The following is a 14,438-nucleotide window of genomic DNA, read 5'->3' as shown; positions in this document are numbered from 1 at the left end:
CCTTACCTTAAAGAGCCACTGAACACACCGATTGGCATGTGTTTTTCTGTTGCTCATTAGAAAAACAAGATTTCAGTCTTGGAGGTGTGTTTCCTGACTGATTCCGCGTTTGGTTAATGATGTTCGTACCCATGAGACATTTCCTCAAAATTCCCAGAATGAATCTAATATAACTGCAGAAATCTGTAATTAATTTAAAAGTTTTTGCAGAGGATGTTTTAGTTGTGCAATTTTACATCTAACTAAGGTGTTTGGTGCAGTCTCATGTAAACAAAGTCGGAGCTGCTGGGCAGGTCTGTCTCAATGTCTATGCTATTGGATAGAGCGCATTCACCGCAGCATTTCACCCCATATTAGTGGGCAAATGGACGTTGTCAAATCAAAACCCAACCTCCATTTACCCGTTGTGAAGCACGGATGTTCCAAACTTTGTTTTAGATGACTGACTTTTTGACAAATTATCCTATTTATTTTGACACTAGAATAACTGTTTCTGACTCATATCAATGCCACATAGGCCGTTTTCAAAGAGATTCGTTGCTTTTTAAAGGCAGTCGCTCTTTAACCATTTTACATTTCAACTTCAATGGGGTTGGGACGTTCCAACGATTCTGGATAGCAAGGACCATCCAGTTTGTCTACAAATTAATAATTGATATGTTGGCTTCACATCTACATCTCAACCAAAAATCTTAAGTTAAAGAATAGGACTAAATTTTATCAAACTTGAAATGCACTTTAAACAAAGTTTTATTTGATTTAGTCCTATTCTTTACATTGACATTTTAGTTATTTAGCAGATGCTTTTATCCAGAGCGACATACAGTTAGTCCAGATTTTTCCTCAATAAAGTAGCTATCAGCAAAGTAAGTGCTACTAGAAAAAATTCTAACTTTTTAGAATTAAGGTTGAGATGGAGACGTGAATCGAACATATTAATGATAACATTTGAAATCAACCAAAGCTTGAAACCCTAGGCCTACACTGCATACGGAAAGTATTCACACCCCTTGACTTCTTCCACATTTTGTTACATCACAGCCTTATTCAAAATGTATTATAGTTTCCTGTCTCAGAGCTCTACGGACAATTCCTTCGACGTCATGGCTTGGTTTTTGCTCTGACATGCACTGTCAACTATGGGACCTTAAATAGACAGGTGTGTGCCTTTCCAAATCATGTCCAATCAATTGAATTTACCACAGGTGGACTCCAATCAAGTTGTAGAAACATCTCAAGGATGATAAATGGAAACAGGATGGACCTGAGCTCAATTTCGAGTCTCATAGCAAAGGGTCTGAATATTTATATAAATAAGGTATTTCTGTTTTCACTTTGTCATTATGGGGTGTTGAGTGTAGATTGATGAGTAAAAACATAATTGAATCAATTTTAGAATAAGGCTGTAATGTAACAATGTGGAAAAAGGGAAGGGGTCTGAATACTTTCCGAATGCACTGTATATTTATTGTAATTTTTTGTTAAACCCTGGGTTAAATTGAAACAAAAGCTGTTGATGACTGCTATACGTATAGGCCCAAATAGTATCAATGATGCTATTTGACTTATAAAGTATGGTTTCATTTGCTTTGTTAAACCTACCCTTTGGAATGACTTTGATAACAGTGAATATATTTAGTTAAGAGATCTCAACAATCATTCTCACGATAGCATATTGGTAATAGTCAGTGACAAATATTAAAGCTAAGCTGGGCTTGGTTTGGTTAAAACCCTGGATGGGAGACCAAATTAATAGCTGTAGATCGATCAACTCTCCAGTAGGAGGTGCTGCCCAGCCTATAGTTGTTTTTTTCTGATAGTGGATATAATGTTAAAGGTCTGACATTGTTTCAAAGGTACAAATTCAACATATTTTATACACGGTCTGTGTATGTTGAAAATTGGTTACAATGATGACATAATCCTGTGGTTGAAATTCCACCCTCAAAACAACAGTTTACGTATATTACTTTTTTCAAATCCATGTATTTTCCACAAAGATTCCATGTCACAATACGCTGACACATTACCTTGAAACAACATTGATTCAGCCAGTTTGTGCCCAGTGGGAAAGGCCTAAAGAGGTGCTTGCATGCATAAAGGGATAAATAGCTTTAATGATCAGGTATCGCTTGTGTGTATAAGTATTTTCTAGCTCTCAAGCTTTAAAGGCAGACTCAGCGAAATGACGTTGCCACGAGCAGCACTGCAGATATTGAGATGAGCGAGATGCAAGACTTCGCTCTCACACAGTCACACCCCACTGGGTTCAACACATCTCAATTAAATTACGTTGAACAAATGTGGAATAGACGTTGAATTGACGTCTGTGCCCAGTGGGACACAGTATATGTGCATGGGTGCGCTTCACACTGTTACAGCGTGGGAGCCAGGTCACCAAAACAGCGGAGAAGTTGAGCCTCACGCTTCAACGCTCTTAGTTGTTGCAGAAATTGACCCACTATGCTGTAACTTTCTGCATCTTCGTCATATCGCTGAGTCTACCTTTAATTCAATGCGGACCAATCTATGCAGCACAATCAAACTTGATTGGCGAAATGTTCTAAGTGCTGGAGGTGGAGGTTACTTTCATTCAAAGCACAGCAGTAGTCTTATTGAATGAATGGGTGAATTGGTGTCCAATGAAAGAAGTAGGTGCTGTGCTGTTACTCATGTTTTCTCTACTTGATATTTTCCAAAATCCTACAGAAATACTTTTTGAACTTATTTTATTGATTTATTTCATTTTGTAATGAAAGTTCATGAAAAATATGAATATGCTGTTTCTTATTTATGTATCATTTTCAAATAAAATATGGTTAAATGGTGTTTTGCTGTTAAGGTGTCCATCCTTCAAAATGAATCCTCAAAAAGTATACAAAAGTACCGGAGAATCTCTTGAATAGGGCGTTGAGCCGCCAGAACAGCTTCAATGCACCTTGGCATAGTGTCTGGAACTCTACTGAAGGGATGCGACACCATTCTTCCACGATAAATTCCATAATTTGGTGTTTTGTTGAAGGTGGTGGAAAACGCTGTCTCAGGCACCGCTCCAGAATCTCCCATAAGTGTTCAATTGGGTTGAGATCTGGTGACTGAGCCTGCTTTTAGACAGGCAGCCCAATTCTGACCAATCAGATCAGCTCTGAAAAAGAGCTTATGTGAAAAGATCTGATGTGATTGGTCAAAATACCAATTTAGTGGAAAAAATATCCCTGAGCGCAGCTCGCTCTGCATGCGCTCCGCTCATGGTGCTCTGAGTCTGAGTATCCATAGCAACGGCTCCGCTTGGGCTGCTCTACTCAAGAGACATGAGAGCAGTTAGATAACTATTTGTAACTCTAAACTCGACAAAACAAGGAACACTTCTGACACCATGTTATAATCATAGTCATATGACTGTACTGCGCAGCAGAGCACGCGCAAATGGCTCAGCTTCAAAATGTAGTGAATCAAAATGTAAATCAATTTAGTAATAACGGAGCCCTGCCCGTACCCTAGTTATTGATTAAAAAAATAGGCCCTACCCGTCCCTCACCCGATGTATAAGGTTGGGGCTCGTCGGGCTCCGGTCGGGTAGCAGAGCTGTGTAACAGATTAGTCAAATGCAATGTCTAGTCTACAATCAAACATTTCACATGATCAGTACCATAGAACTATATATGCAACAGTGGAACTATTGAATACAAACATCATTCAGATATGTTTAATGAAAAATCATATCAGACACAATCAAAAATCAAATCAAACAGAAATGTACACAATAAGAAGACAAACAGTGCATATAGAAAAATCCCGTTAAGTTGCGTAGCTGTCGGATGAAAATCTCTCATATCCAACAGAAACCTTTCAGTAAATGGAAAAAACTGCCATATTGTCCCATTAAGGAACATACAATTATGAAATTACAGAGGCTACTTTGAATACATTTTGGTCCTAGAGTGATGAAATCTTCTGAATACATTGAAGGCAGTTACTGCTTTCAATACATGTAAAACAAAAAATTGGAGTTATGAGGTTTTCATCAGACAGGGATGTTATGTTTGTTACCTTTAGTGCAGGGTTCCCCAACTGGTGGCCCGCAGGTGATTTTTATTTGCTCTTCCCCAAGTTTTCTGAGCAGAAAAAAAAAGAAGTGATTTTTGTTGAGTAAATCTGTTCCAAAGCACTCCCACGCATAACAGAGAGATACACTATATGTACAGAAGTATGTGGACACCCCTTCAAATGAGTGGATTCGGCTATTTCAGCCACACCCGTTGCTGACAGGTGTATAAAATCGAGCACACAGCCATGCAATCTCCATAGACAAACATTGGCAGTAGAATGGCCTTATTGAAGAGCTCAGTGACTTTCAACGTGGCACTGTCATAGGATAACACCTTTCCAGCAAGTCAGTTCGTGAAATTTCTGCCCTGCTAGAGCTGCCCCGGTTTAACTGTAAGTGCTGTTATTGTGAAGTGGAAATGTCTAGGAGCAACAACGGCTCAGCCGCGAAGTGGTAGGCCACACAAGCTCACAGAACGGGACCACCGATTGCTGAAGCGAGTAAAAATCGTCTGTCCTCGGTTGCAACACACACTACTGAGTTCCAAACTGCCTCTGGAAGCAACGTCAGCACAATAACTGTTTGTTGGGATCTTCATGTAATGGGTTTCCATGGCTGAGCAGCCGCACACAAGCCTAAGATCACCAAGGCTGGAGTGGTGTAAAGCTCACCGCCATTGGACTCTGGAGCAGTGGAAACGCGTTCTCTGGAGTGCTGAATCACGCTTCACCATCTGACAGTCTGACGGATTAATCTGGGTTTGGCGGATGCCAGGAGAACGCTACCTGCCCCAATGCATAGTGCCAACTATAAAGTTTGGTGGAGGAGGAATAATGATCTGGGGCTGCTTTTCATGGTTCAGGCTAGGCCTCTTAGTTCCAGTGAAGGGAAATCTTAACACTAAAGCATACAATGACATTCTAGACGATTCGGTGCTTCCTCCAACTTTGTGGCTACAGTTTGGGGAAGGCCCTTTCCTGTTTCAGAATGACAATGAATTGGAACGCCGACTGCGGGCCTAATCGCCCAACATCAGTGCCCGACCTTACTAATGCTCTTGTGGCTGAATGGAAGCAAGACCCCGCAGCAATGTTCCAACATCAAGTGGAAAGCCTTCCCATGAGAGTGGAGGTTGTTATAGCAGCAAAGGGGGGACCAACTCCATATTAATGCCCATGATTTTGGAATGAGATGTTCGACGAGCAGGTGTCCACATACTTTTGGGCATGTAGTGTATATGTGATCGTGTACAGATGTAAGGAAGGTTTATGTTATAGTCAAATATTATATCTGTTTTGGCTTCTTGCGGTCAATTTGCAGTCTACAAAGAAGACATTGGCTAGCGGCTGAATCTAGTTGGTGATCCCTGCTTTAGGGGGATCACCAACATTTTTCACATGCAACAAGACCCTCTGTTTTTTTTAGCAAAAAAAGACATTTCAACTGGCCTGAGTCAAACTTTTTATCCTCTCTCCACCACACAAAGTGCCATCAGTCGGTTGGTGAGAAGCATCCTCACACTTATTCAAAATAACTTCTCCAATATCTAATATAAAAAATGTCTCTCACAAGGTATTTGAGATATTTACATGTAAGACGCCTTGACAGATATTGAAACTAAGAAGGGATCTTTGTGTAATCAAAGATAATGAATAAGTATAACCACTTGTGGTGATGCTCCTAATGTTGTGTCTTGCTTTTATCCATAAATAAAGGCATTGAGGCAATCAAAGCCACATACACACCCACAGTTGGGGTGAAACGGTCCCTATATGTATTATAAATGGTCCACAGGTTCTGTGATGGGCACTTGGGGTTCAACACAGTTCTCCTTCCCCACCCAGTGAATGCCATGGCCGTTCTCTCTGGGGAGGTTTGGGGAGTGCTGACGGTCCAGAGAGGCAAAGGTGGTGAACTGGACCCTCTTCCTTTTGCTTGTGGGGGAGTGGAGGGACTCAGTGCGGTTCAAGGGCTTGGCCCCGAGGGAGCCCCCACAGCCCAAAGGAGAGGAGGGTCTGGAGGAGGCTAGGCAGCTAAGCTGCCTGGGCAGAGAGGCCGTCTTATCAGGCCCAATGTCTATGACTGTGGTGGTGCTGTGGTCGTCTTGCTGGAGGGGAGTGCCAGGCACGTTCATCACCAGCTCTGCATCAGTGCCCAGCCACACCCAGTCGTGCCTGTGCCCCGTGGGCTCCTGGCCGTGAGAGGAGGGCTGTTTGTGCCTGAACTTTACTACGTAAGAGATGCAGTTCACCAAGAAGACCAGGATGGCCAGGCAGAAGACCCCCAGCAGAGCGTACATGCCGATCTCCAGGTCTGAGAGAGGCCGGTTAGACAGCATGTCCTCATTGCCCATGTCCACCTCCACTCGCTCCTGGTCAGGCAACTCCACCTGAGAGGGGAAGTTATTGTAGTTGACCAGGTTACCAGGTGTCTTCACAGTGCAACTGACTGCAACACTACCTATATCTCCAACTAGCCCATTGTCTGTCCCCTCAGCTGTCCCATAGTCACTAGGGCTGCTAACATTACTGTCGTTGATGGTGATGGCAGGACTGTTGACGGTTGCAGCATTTAAGAAACTTCCTGATTCACTGGCCCTGCCCATTCCGCCCTGGCTGCTGCCACCGCTGGACATGCTCCCCTTAGCGGCATCTCGCTCGCTGGATTTGGCTGTGGTGGTGACCTTGCGCATGACGCTCTCCTCCCGCTCTGAGGCTGAGCTGCTGGGCAAGGGCTGCTGGGGCTGCTGCTGCTTCCTCTCACTGTCCACCTCCTCCCCATCATTCCCGTAGTCACTGCTGCTGTCCTTACTGCTGCCACTGCCAGCCCCACCTCCACTACTGCTGCTACTGTTGCTGGCAAAGCGCTGGCTGTTGACCTGGAACTTGACCTTGAGGCTGCCGCTGCCCATGGCCAGGGAGCTCTTCCGTTTGGACTTCTGGCAAGCCTCGCAGATGGCCATCTCCACCCTGACCAGCACACCCTGTCCCTCGCCCTCCGCCACCACTGCAGGCGGGGAGCCCTGCACCGACACCACGCCCTGGTCTAGAGAGGTCAGTGTCACACGGTAGTAGGCAGGGTCATAAATGTCCAGAGGGGTCAGGGAGCCATCGCTGAACTGGACCCAGGAACTAACCGCAGCCTCCTGAGGAGACCAAATAACAAACAATATTTAATATTATTAAACTCAATCTACAATATACCTGTGTCTGATCTGATTGTCATTCAAGAAGATCGTAAAAGGCACCTGTTTGGGGCTCTGCAGCACTTCCTGTATCGTTGCCGTGGCGAGGATGGCCCTGTTGCCTCCTGGGCTGAGCTGCAGGGACAGAGCCAGGCCGGTGACCAGCTGCACCACCAGCTCTGTGATGGTCACTTTGTCATTCACCACCATCACGGTCTTCTCTGCCAGGATGGAGTCAGAGAGGGGGGAGAACACCTGTGCAGGCACAAAACACAGAGAGCATTAAATATTACAATGTCAATATCACGTCATGATAATATCCAATGTCACCTCTATAGATAAAGGCCCGTTTAAACATGCAGTCAGTCAAGCATCCCACCAGGCCTGATGGTTACCTGGATGGAGGTGGTCCCCATGTCTTGTCCTGACAGCACCCTGCCTGCCTGCAGTCTGGCGATGAGAGGGTCCTTCACCTTGAGGAAATGGCGCACAAGCTTGGTGACGTCCACCTGCCAGTCTGAGCCCAGAAAGTAGGCCTGGGGCTCCCGGGGGTCCGACTGCTCGGCTATGAAGTGTGTGATCACACGCACCAGGGCATGCTGGAACTGCAACATGCAGCCTTTACCCTTCTTATCCTCCTCCTCATCACTATTCCAGCTGAGCCAAGGGAATTAATAGAAACACTCTGAATTAGGCTACAGCACAGGTCACACCTGTCACAAAACACACACGCAAGCATGCACACACACATATTCTGTGCCTTGTCCCTAATCACTGTTTCCTATTTTAATTCTCTCACTCTGTAGATTGGATCACATTGAGGTATTTTAATACATTATGTAATGGTATTAAAACACAAGCCTGATCTCTGATAACTATTTTTTGTGATAAAAACATACACTAATTTTAGAGTTAGTGCTTCCTTTTAAGCCACTAGATTTAACTGTGTGCCAGTAATGGGGGTGGCTGGTGGGTGGGCTCTACTGTACCTCTTGCTGGTCATGATGGGCACCCTCCATCCCTTGATCTGGCTGAGCTCTGTGTCAGACACCTCGATCTGGAGGGGCAGCCGTGGGATCCACACGTTCATCTCCAGCTGGGCACTCAGGTAACTGTAGGTGAAGTTCACCATCATCCTCATCTTGCCCTTCATCTCCTTCCCGTTCACAAACACGTAGTCACACCTGTCTGACACCTGGACACAGGAGGAGCATAAATAACAGCAATAGTTAAACATCAGAACAGGCCTAACCAAAACATACATTTCCTGTCATTTATGCTATTTGTGGGTAAATATGTTATACTATATATTCAGATTAAGCATGTGACCAATCTTCTAAATTAAACTACTGAAATATAGCATTTATTTGTAAATCAATGGTGTGAAAGTGGGACTGTCTTGGTCTTTAAATGATAGAGAGATCTTATATGATGCTAAGTTACACCAATGAAAAGGAGAGATAATGAAACCAGGCATTAAGTTATCCTTAACCGAGGACAAATAGTTCCCAGAGCTTTAATGAACTCAACAAATGGATTTGCCGTATCTTAGCAATGCATGCCCCACTATGGTAATAGTCAAACAGCTACACTGAAGACAAGGCGAAGGCCGTAATAAAATCTAACATTGAAATGTATGTTAATCCAATAACACACTGTGCTATATTGGACATAAATCCTTCACAACCTTATCCAAGTACACATTCATTACATTTTAATTTCTTATCTAACCTTGGCGAGCAGTTTCTGTCAGCCCATTGAGAAATCTCATGCGTTTTTTGAAACCATGAAAAACATACTGCAGGTTCGGCCTGGTTCTATCAACGTTCCTTGCTTGAATGAATTGGATAATTTACATAGCATTGAAATTCAGTTATCATTGGCTCCCGTAAGTGCTCAGGGGAGTAAAGGAAAATGGCCATGACTTTGACAGACTCAAGGGAGGAATGCAAATGGCAGAGATTCCTACTCCACCTATCCATTAACTTACCAGTTAGAAGATGCATTGTCAGAGTAATGTCCTGTTTGTTGTGGGGGATCCTGTGATATCATGGTCAGCAAGTAGCTGACAACAATTACCTTGTACTTTAACTGAAACGCTGGTTTGGTTAAAAGACTATCGAAGTTCCACATGGAGAATTGAGTTGGAAGGGGAGTAAAGGTGTGTGGCTGCAGCTTCTCATCCAAGCAAAGCAGACTTATGTAACATTAGGGCCCACAATGAGTTATGCAAAGTTATGAACAATTATACAATGGGTGGTTCTAATCCTGATGTGACTTAATGAGGTTGGACCCAGGAGCAGAGAAGAGACCAGACGAGGAATCGGTGGTTTAGGATAAATGTAAATACTTTACTGAGAATTGGTAACAGAAGGATCACAGTAATACTGGGAAAACAACAAACACTAGGGCTAGAAAACTCACTCAGGAGACAAACGCACATGGCACACGAATCAAGCTTCTGCAAATGGAAACAGAAAGCACACCTCTCTTAAAAGGGAAATCATAATTAGTGATAGAACACACCTGAGTGTCATTATTGTCTCTAGGACGGTCTCTGCCGCCCTCTGGTGACAGGGGTGGAACCATGACACCTGAATTCTGATTGGTTAAAACCGCATTCCAGCTGGTGTCTATTTCACAAGTTACCACCGACTAAATCTATGACGTTAAAATGCCTATTTACACTGTTCCATCTGACTGCGCAATCCACTGTCTCATCAGCCCAGCCATGCAATTTATCAACTTGATCTCCACTATAAAAAGCATCTAGACATTATCTCACATTTCTTTTAGACTACCATTTAGTTTTCAACAGCGGAGATTTTTATAAACCTTGCTGTCTGTCTCTCCGGCATTTGCAACATTGTTTCAATATTCAAATTCTATCTCCAGCTGTCCCATAGTAATGAACATGTCGAGACGAGACAGACAGGTAGACAGCTTTTCTCAGCCAGTCGAAATCAAGAATCAGCTGGCATAATTTGTATGGATATATACAAAGAAATGTCAATTGAAAAAGGGTCAAACGAAACAAAGTGCAGCTAGTTTGCAGTCTTTCCAGTTTCAGTTTGAAGTGATTGTTCTAGCTGTGTTGTTGGCTAGCTCTTCTGAACAACAGTGTCCTGACGCGAGAGCACATTTTCTATGCCAGGCGAAATCGCGCCTCATTAACTCATTGTTATGGATGTATCCAAATAAATGTCACTAGAAAACAGCTTAAACAAATGCAAAGGCAGCTACTGTTGTTATTCTGGCTGCACTGTTTAATGTGACTGTAAATTAGCTGTTGTTGGCTAGCTAGCAAGCAAGGGATAAGAACGTTGCCAGCCAGTATGGCAGTTGAACATTTAGAACGACTAGATACAGAACAAAAAGACTGAACGACTGGGTCACGTCTCTGGCAACCGAACTGATAGAACGAACGACCAGCCGGCTTGGGTAGCAACCCTAGATTTGTGTCGAGACTATATCTTGTGGAAGGATGAAATAGTATGAATAAATTCATCAAAATAAAGTTTTTAATGAAAATATGTCAATCATTATTTGAATATGTTGGTAACTTTGTCTCTGGCCTAACAACACCTGTGCCAATATATCCTCCAAACACCGGCTTCTCGGGCATTATCACTTAATTGTCCGTGCTAGTATGCCCTGTTCTTTTTTCAATGAGATCATGAAGAGTTTTCATGAATAATTTTCATCCAGAGACGGTAGACTAGGTCAGACAATCATCCCTAATCTAAGAGCTTCTGTTCACCCAGTTCTCGTCCTTCCATCTCCAAGCTACTCCATATTAGTTAACTCTCACTGACAGCCACAAACTCTTCCATGTTTACATGGCAACATAATCAAATCATTTTCCAAAGATATTTACTTCAAAAGGTGTTGAGTATTGAAGTGCTGATCCAAGTCTCTTGCAAGTCTCCAAAGACATAATCTCAGCATGGAGCACAGAATATCACTCAGTGTTCTACCATGTCTGAAATTTACGTTTCATTTGATCTATAGCATTTGTCTTTTCATCACTTCATGCAGTATCAAGGCAGAGTGAGAATATCTCTCTTTCAGGTAAACAAGATGAATTTCATTTGCATCTTTCGCTTGACTCACAAACATGTATCAGTAACTGTGCTGACAGAGTGAATACCAACTTCATGGATAAGTGATCTCCCCCCCAAAAGATTTAAGGTTGCAGTGAGTATACTATATTTATTACACAAGAAGCTACAAATTGACAGAGAATAGACTTGTATCAATACCCATTTTAAAGATAACTGTTTGTCATTGTGCTTGGTTTTGATATTTTACGTTCCAGATTAATCTTAATCTCAAGGCTTTTCACACAAGTACCCAAGTGTCCATTACTCACAACTGACAAAGCAAATGATTCAATACTTCTGAAAAGCCTCTTTATCATCGCGGATATGACTTTGTTTTGGCATTTCAGACCAGAGAAAATAAAATGGAATAAAGCCTTGCCATTTATCATCTGCAGATTTCATACTTTTTTCACATGCGTCAAAAAAGCAAAGACATCTGAGTAGAGCCGCTAAACTAAGAAGCTTAGGGAGAATTTTTGCGACTGAAGCTTACTTATACATCTGATCAGCAAACAAACACTATAAGCTTTAAGTCTAAGCTTGGGCCAACTATAAAGGGTCATACATATTTTAAATGCATGAATAGTGATTTATATTTTGTTGTCACTATCATAATCCCACTGCTCTCATATCTATTCCATTACTTTACAAAACAGACACCACTTATTCCCTGTGGTCATGTACTAATGGATTTCTTAAAATACAGAACAACAACAGACAAATGGGTGGATAAGCCTTTGTTTATGTTAAACTTATGTTAGTACACAGAGCATGTTGTATAATTACACTTGCATTGGCCGAATGTAGATTAATGGCTGTAATAACAAAGGGATATTGTGCAACAACAACACGCACTATGAAATGTTTGTTCTTCCTTTGTTTCCCTGTCATGTCCTGTTATGTGTTCATTTCAGTTCAGCAGCTGATGGGCATGATGGAGGATGTCACTGGAGCGTCACTCACTGTTTGTTTTGTGATGTGGAAGAGAGCAAGTGGAGAGGTGACTTTGGTACAACTTCTTTGCCTTTAGATGTCTCTCCCCCCCTCTTACACCCACACTAAATGTCCCTCCTGTCTCATAGCCTTGGGGCAGCCAGACAGGACACACACACACACATCCGGCACTCTTACCCCCCCCCCCACAGTCGAAAGAGGTAACTGGTAACCACATGACCTCAAATCATCTCTTTGGTTGTTGGACATGTTTATTCACACCACTAATCTGCAAAGTACCATGGCAGTGACACCTGTGTGTAAAGTAAGGAAGCTTTCAGTGAAAGAACTGAAGGTGAATGTTAGAGTAGCCACATAACCTCAGTGTTGGAATTCTCTGTGTTTAGCAGCTTAATCTGACAGCTTCATATCAACACCTTAGAGAAACACACTCACCTTATTTGTGTGTGTTAAAGTGCTAAGTACCTCCACCACTAAGCCAGGGTTTTAGCACACATACATCCTCTACACTAGGGTCAATTCCAGGGGCCAATGTGGCATCAAGCGGCAGGCAGCCTACTGTACCTTCAGGATGCCCTCATCAGTGGAGCTGCAGTTGGTGAAGTCTGAGATATCAGTGATTGACCCGTCCTCCTCTACAGCCACAGTCCTGACAGGCATCACCACCTTCTTCCCAGTCAGCACCGCCGTGTTCAGGATCTCTGTGTCCTAAAGGGAAGATATCATCAGTCTGGATATAGGTTTAATGAGATATCAGCCTACTGTGTGGTCCTCTGTAGCTCAATTGGTAGAGCATGGCGCTTGTAACACCAGGGTAGTGGGTTTGATCCCCGGGACCACCCATACGTAAAAATGTATGCACACATGACTGTAAGTCGCTTTGGATAAAAGCGTCTGCTAAATGGCATATTATTATTATTACTGTAATCACTCATGGTTAAGATATAAGCTTGTTGTAGGCAGGGGGAGCAGGGGAGAAATTGTGAGTGGAAACAACATGACCTGAAGTTGTGATTTCCCATCGCTAGTACAAATACATATTTTATTAATTAAACTGTCAAATTAAATGTTATTAGTCACATGCTTTGTAAACAACAGGTGTGGACTAACAGGCCCTTCCCAACAATGCAGAGAGAAAGAAAATAGAGAAATAATAGAAAAGTAAAACACGTAATAATGAAAGTAATAATAAATACACAATGAGTAACGATAACTTGGCTATATACAAGGGGTACCAGTACCGAGTCGATGTGCAGGGGTACGAGGTAATTTAGGTACATATGTACATATAACTAGGAATAAAGTGACTGATAGTAAACAGTAGCAGCAGCATATGTGATGAGACAAAAAAGTTTGCACAAAAAGAGTCAATGCAGATAGTCCGGGTAGCTACTTTGTTAACTATTTAACTAACTATTTAGCAGTCTTATGGCTTGGGGGTAGAAACTCTTCAGGGTCCTGTTGGTTCCAGACTTGGTGTATCAATACCGCTTGCCGTGCGGTAGCAGAGAGAGCAGTCTATGACTTGGATGGCTGGAGTCTGACAATTTCTAGGGCCTTCCCCTGACACCGCCTGGTATAGAGGGAGGGAGCTCGGCACCAGTGATGTACCGGGCTGTCCACACTACCCTCTGTAGGGCCTTGCGGTAGGATGCCAAGCAGTTGCCATACCAAGCGGTGATGCAGCCAGTCAAGATGCTCTCAATGGTGCAGCTGTAGAACTTTGAGGATCTGAGGGCCCATGCCAAATCTTTTCAGCCTCCTGAGGGGGAAGAGGCGTTGCGTGCCCTCTTTGCGACTGTGTTGGTGTGTTTGGACCATGATAGATCCTTAGAAATGTGGACACCGAGGAACTTAAAGCGTTCAACCCACTACACTACAGCCCCGTCAATGTGAATGGGGGCGTGCTCTGCCCTCCGTTTCCTGTAGTCCACGATAAGCTCCTTTGTCTTGCTTTGTCTTGTTGTTCTGGCACTACACTGCCAGGTCTCTGACCTCCTCCCTATAGGCTATCTTATTGTCATCTGTGATCAGGCCTACCACCGTCGTGTCGTCTGCAAACTTAATGATGGTGTTGGGAGTACAGGAGGGGACTAAGCACGTACCCCTGAGGGGCTGAGTCCCAGGGTCCTTCGCTTAGTGATAAGCT

The 14,438-nt window shown here is 43.2% G+C and overlaps 1 protein-coding gene across 1 annotated transcript in view; it reads right to left on the bottom strand.

Annotated features, from left to right (window-relative positions):
* Positions 1-5,198: 5,198 nt before the first annotated feature.
* LOC121551262 (transmembrane protein 132D-like) overlaps positions 5,199-14,438 on the bottom strand; it is a 67,068-nt gene continuing 57,828 nt past the window's right edge. The window contains exons 5-9 of the mRNA XM_041863831.2: positions 12,854-12,997; positions 8,222-8,427; positions 7,628-7,889; positions 7,296-7,487; positions 5,199-7,193 (exon numbers count right to left, since the gene is read on the bottom strand). Of these exons, the coding sequence (XP_041719765.1) occupies positions 5,826-7,193; positions 7,296-7,487; positions 7,628-7,889; positions 8,222-8,427; positions 12,854-12,997 (2,172 nt within the window). The 3' untranslated portion in view covers positions 5,199-5,825. The remainder of the gene's footprint in view (positions 7,194-7,295; positions 7,488-7,627; positions 7,890-8,221; positions 8,428-12,853; positions 12,998-14,438) is intronic.

This window comes from Coregonus clupeaformis, chromosome 18, assembly GCF_020615455.1.
Source record: "Coregonus clupeaformis isolate EN_2021a chromosome 18, ASM2061545v1, whole genome shotgun sequence".
Taxonomy (NCBI): Eukaryota; Metazoa; Chordata; class Actinopteri; order Salmoniformes; family Salmonidae; genus Coregonus; species Coregonus clupeaformis.
The sequence above is the reverse complement of the archived record's forward strand: the minus strand, read 5'-3'. Positions and strand labels throughout refer to the sequence as shown.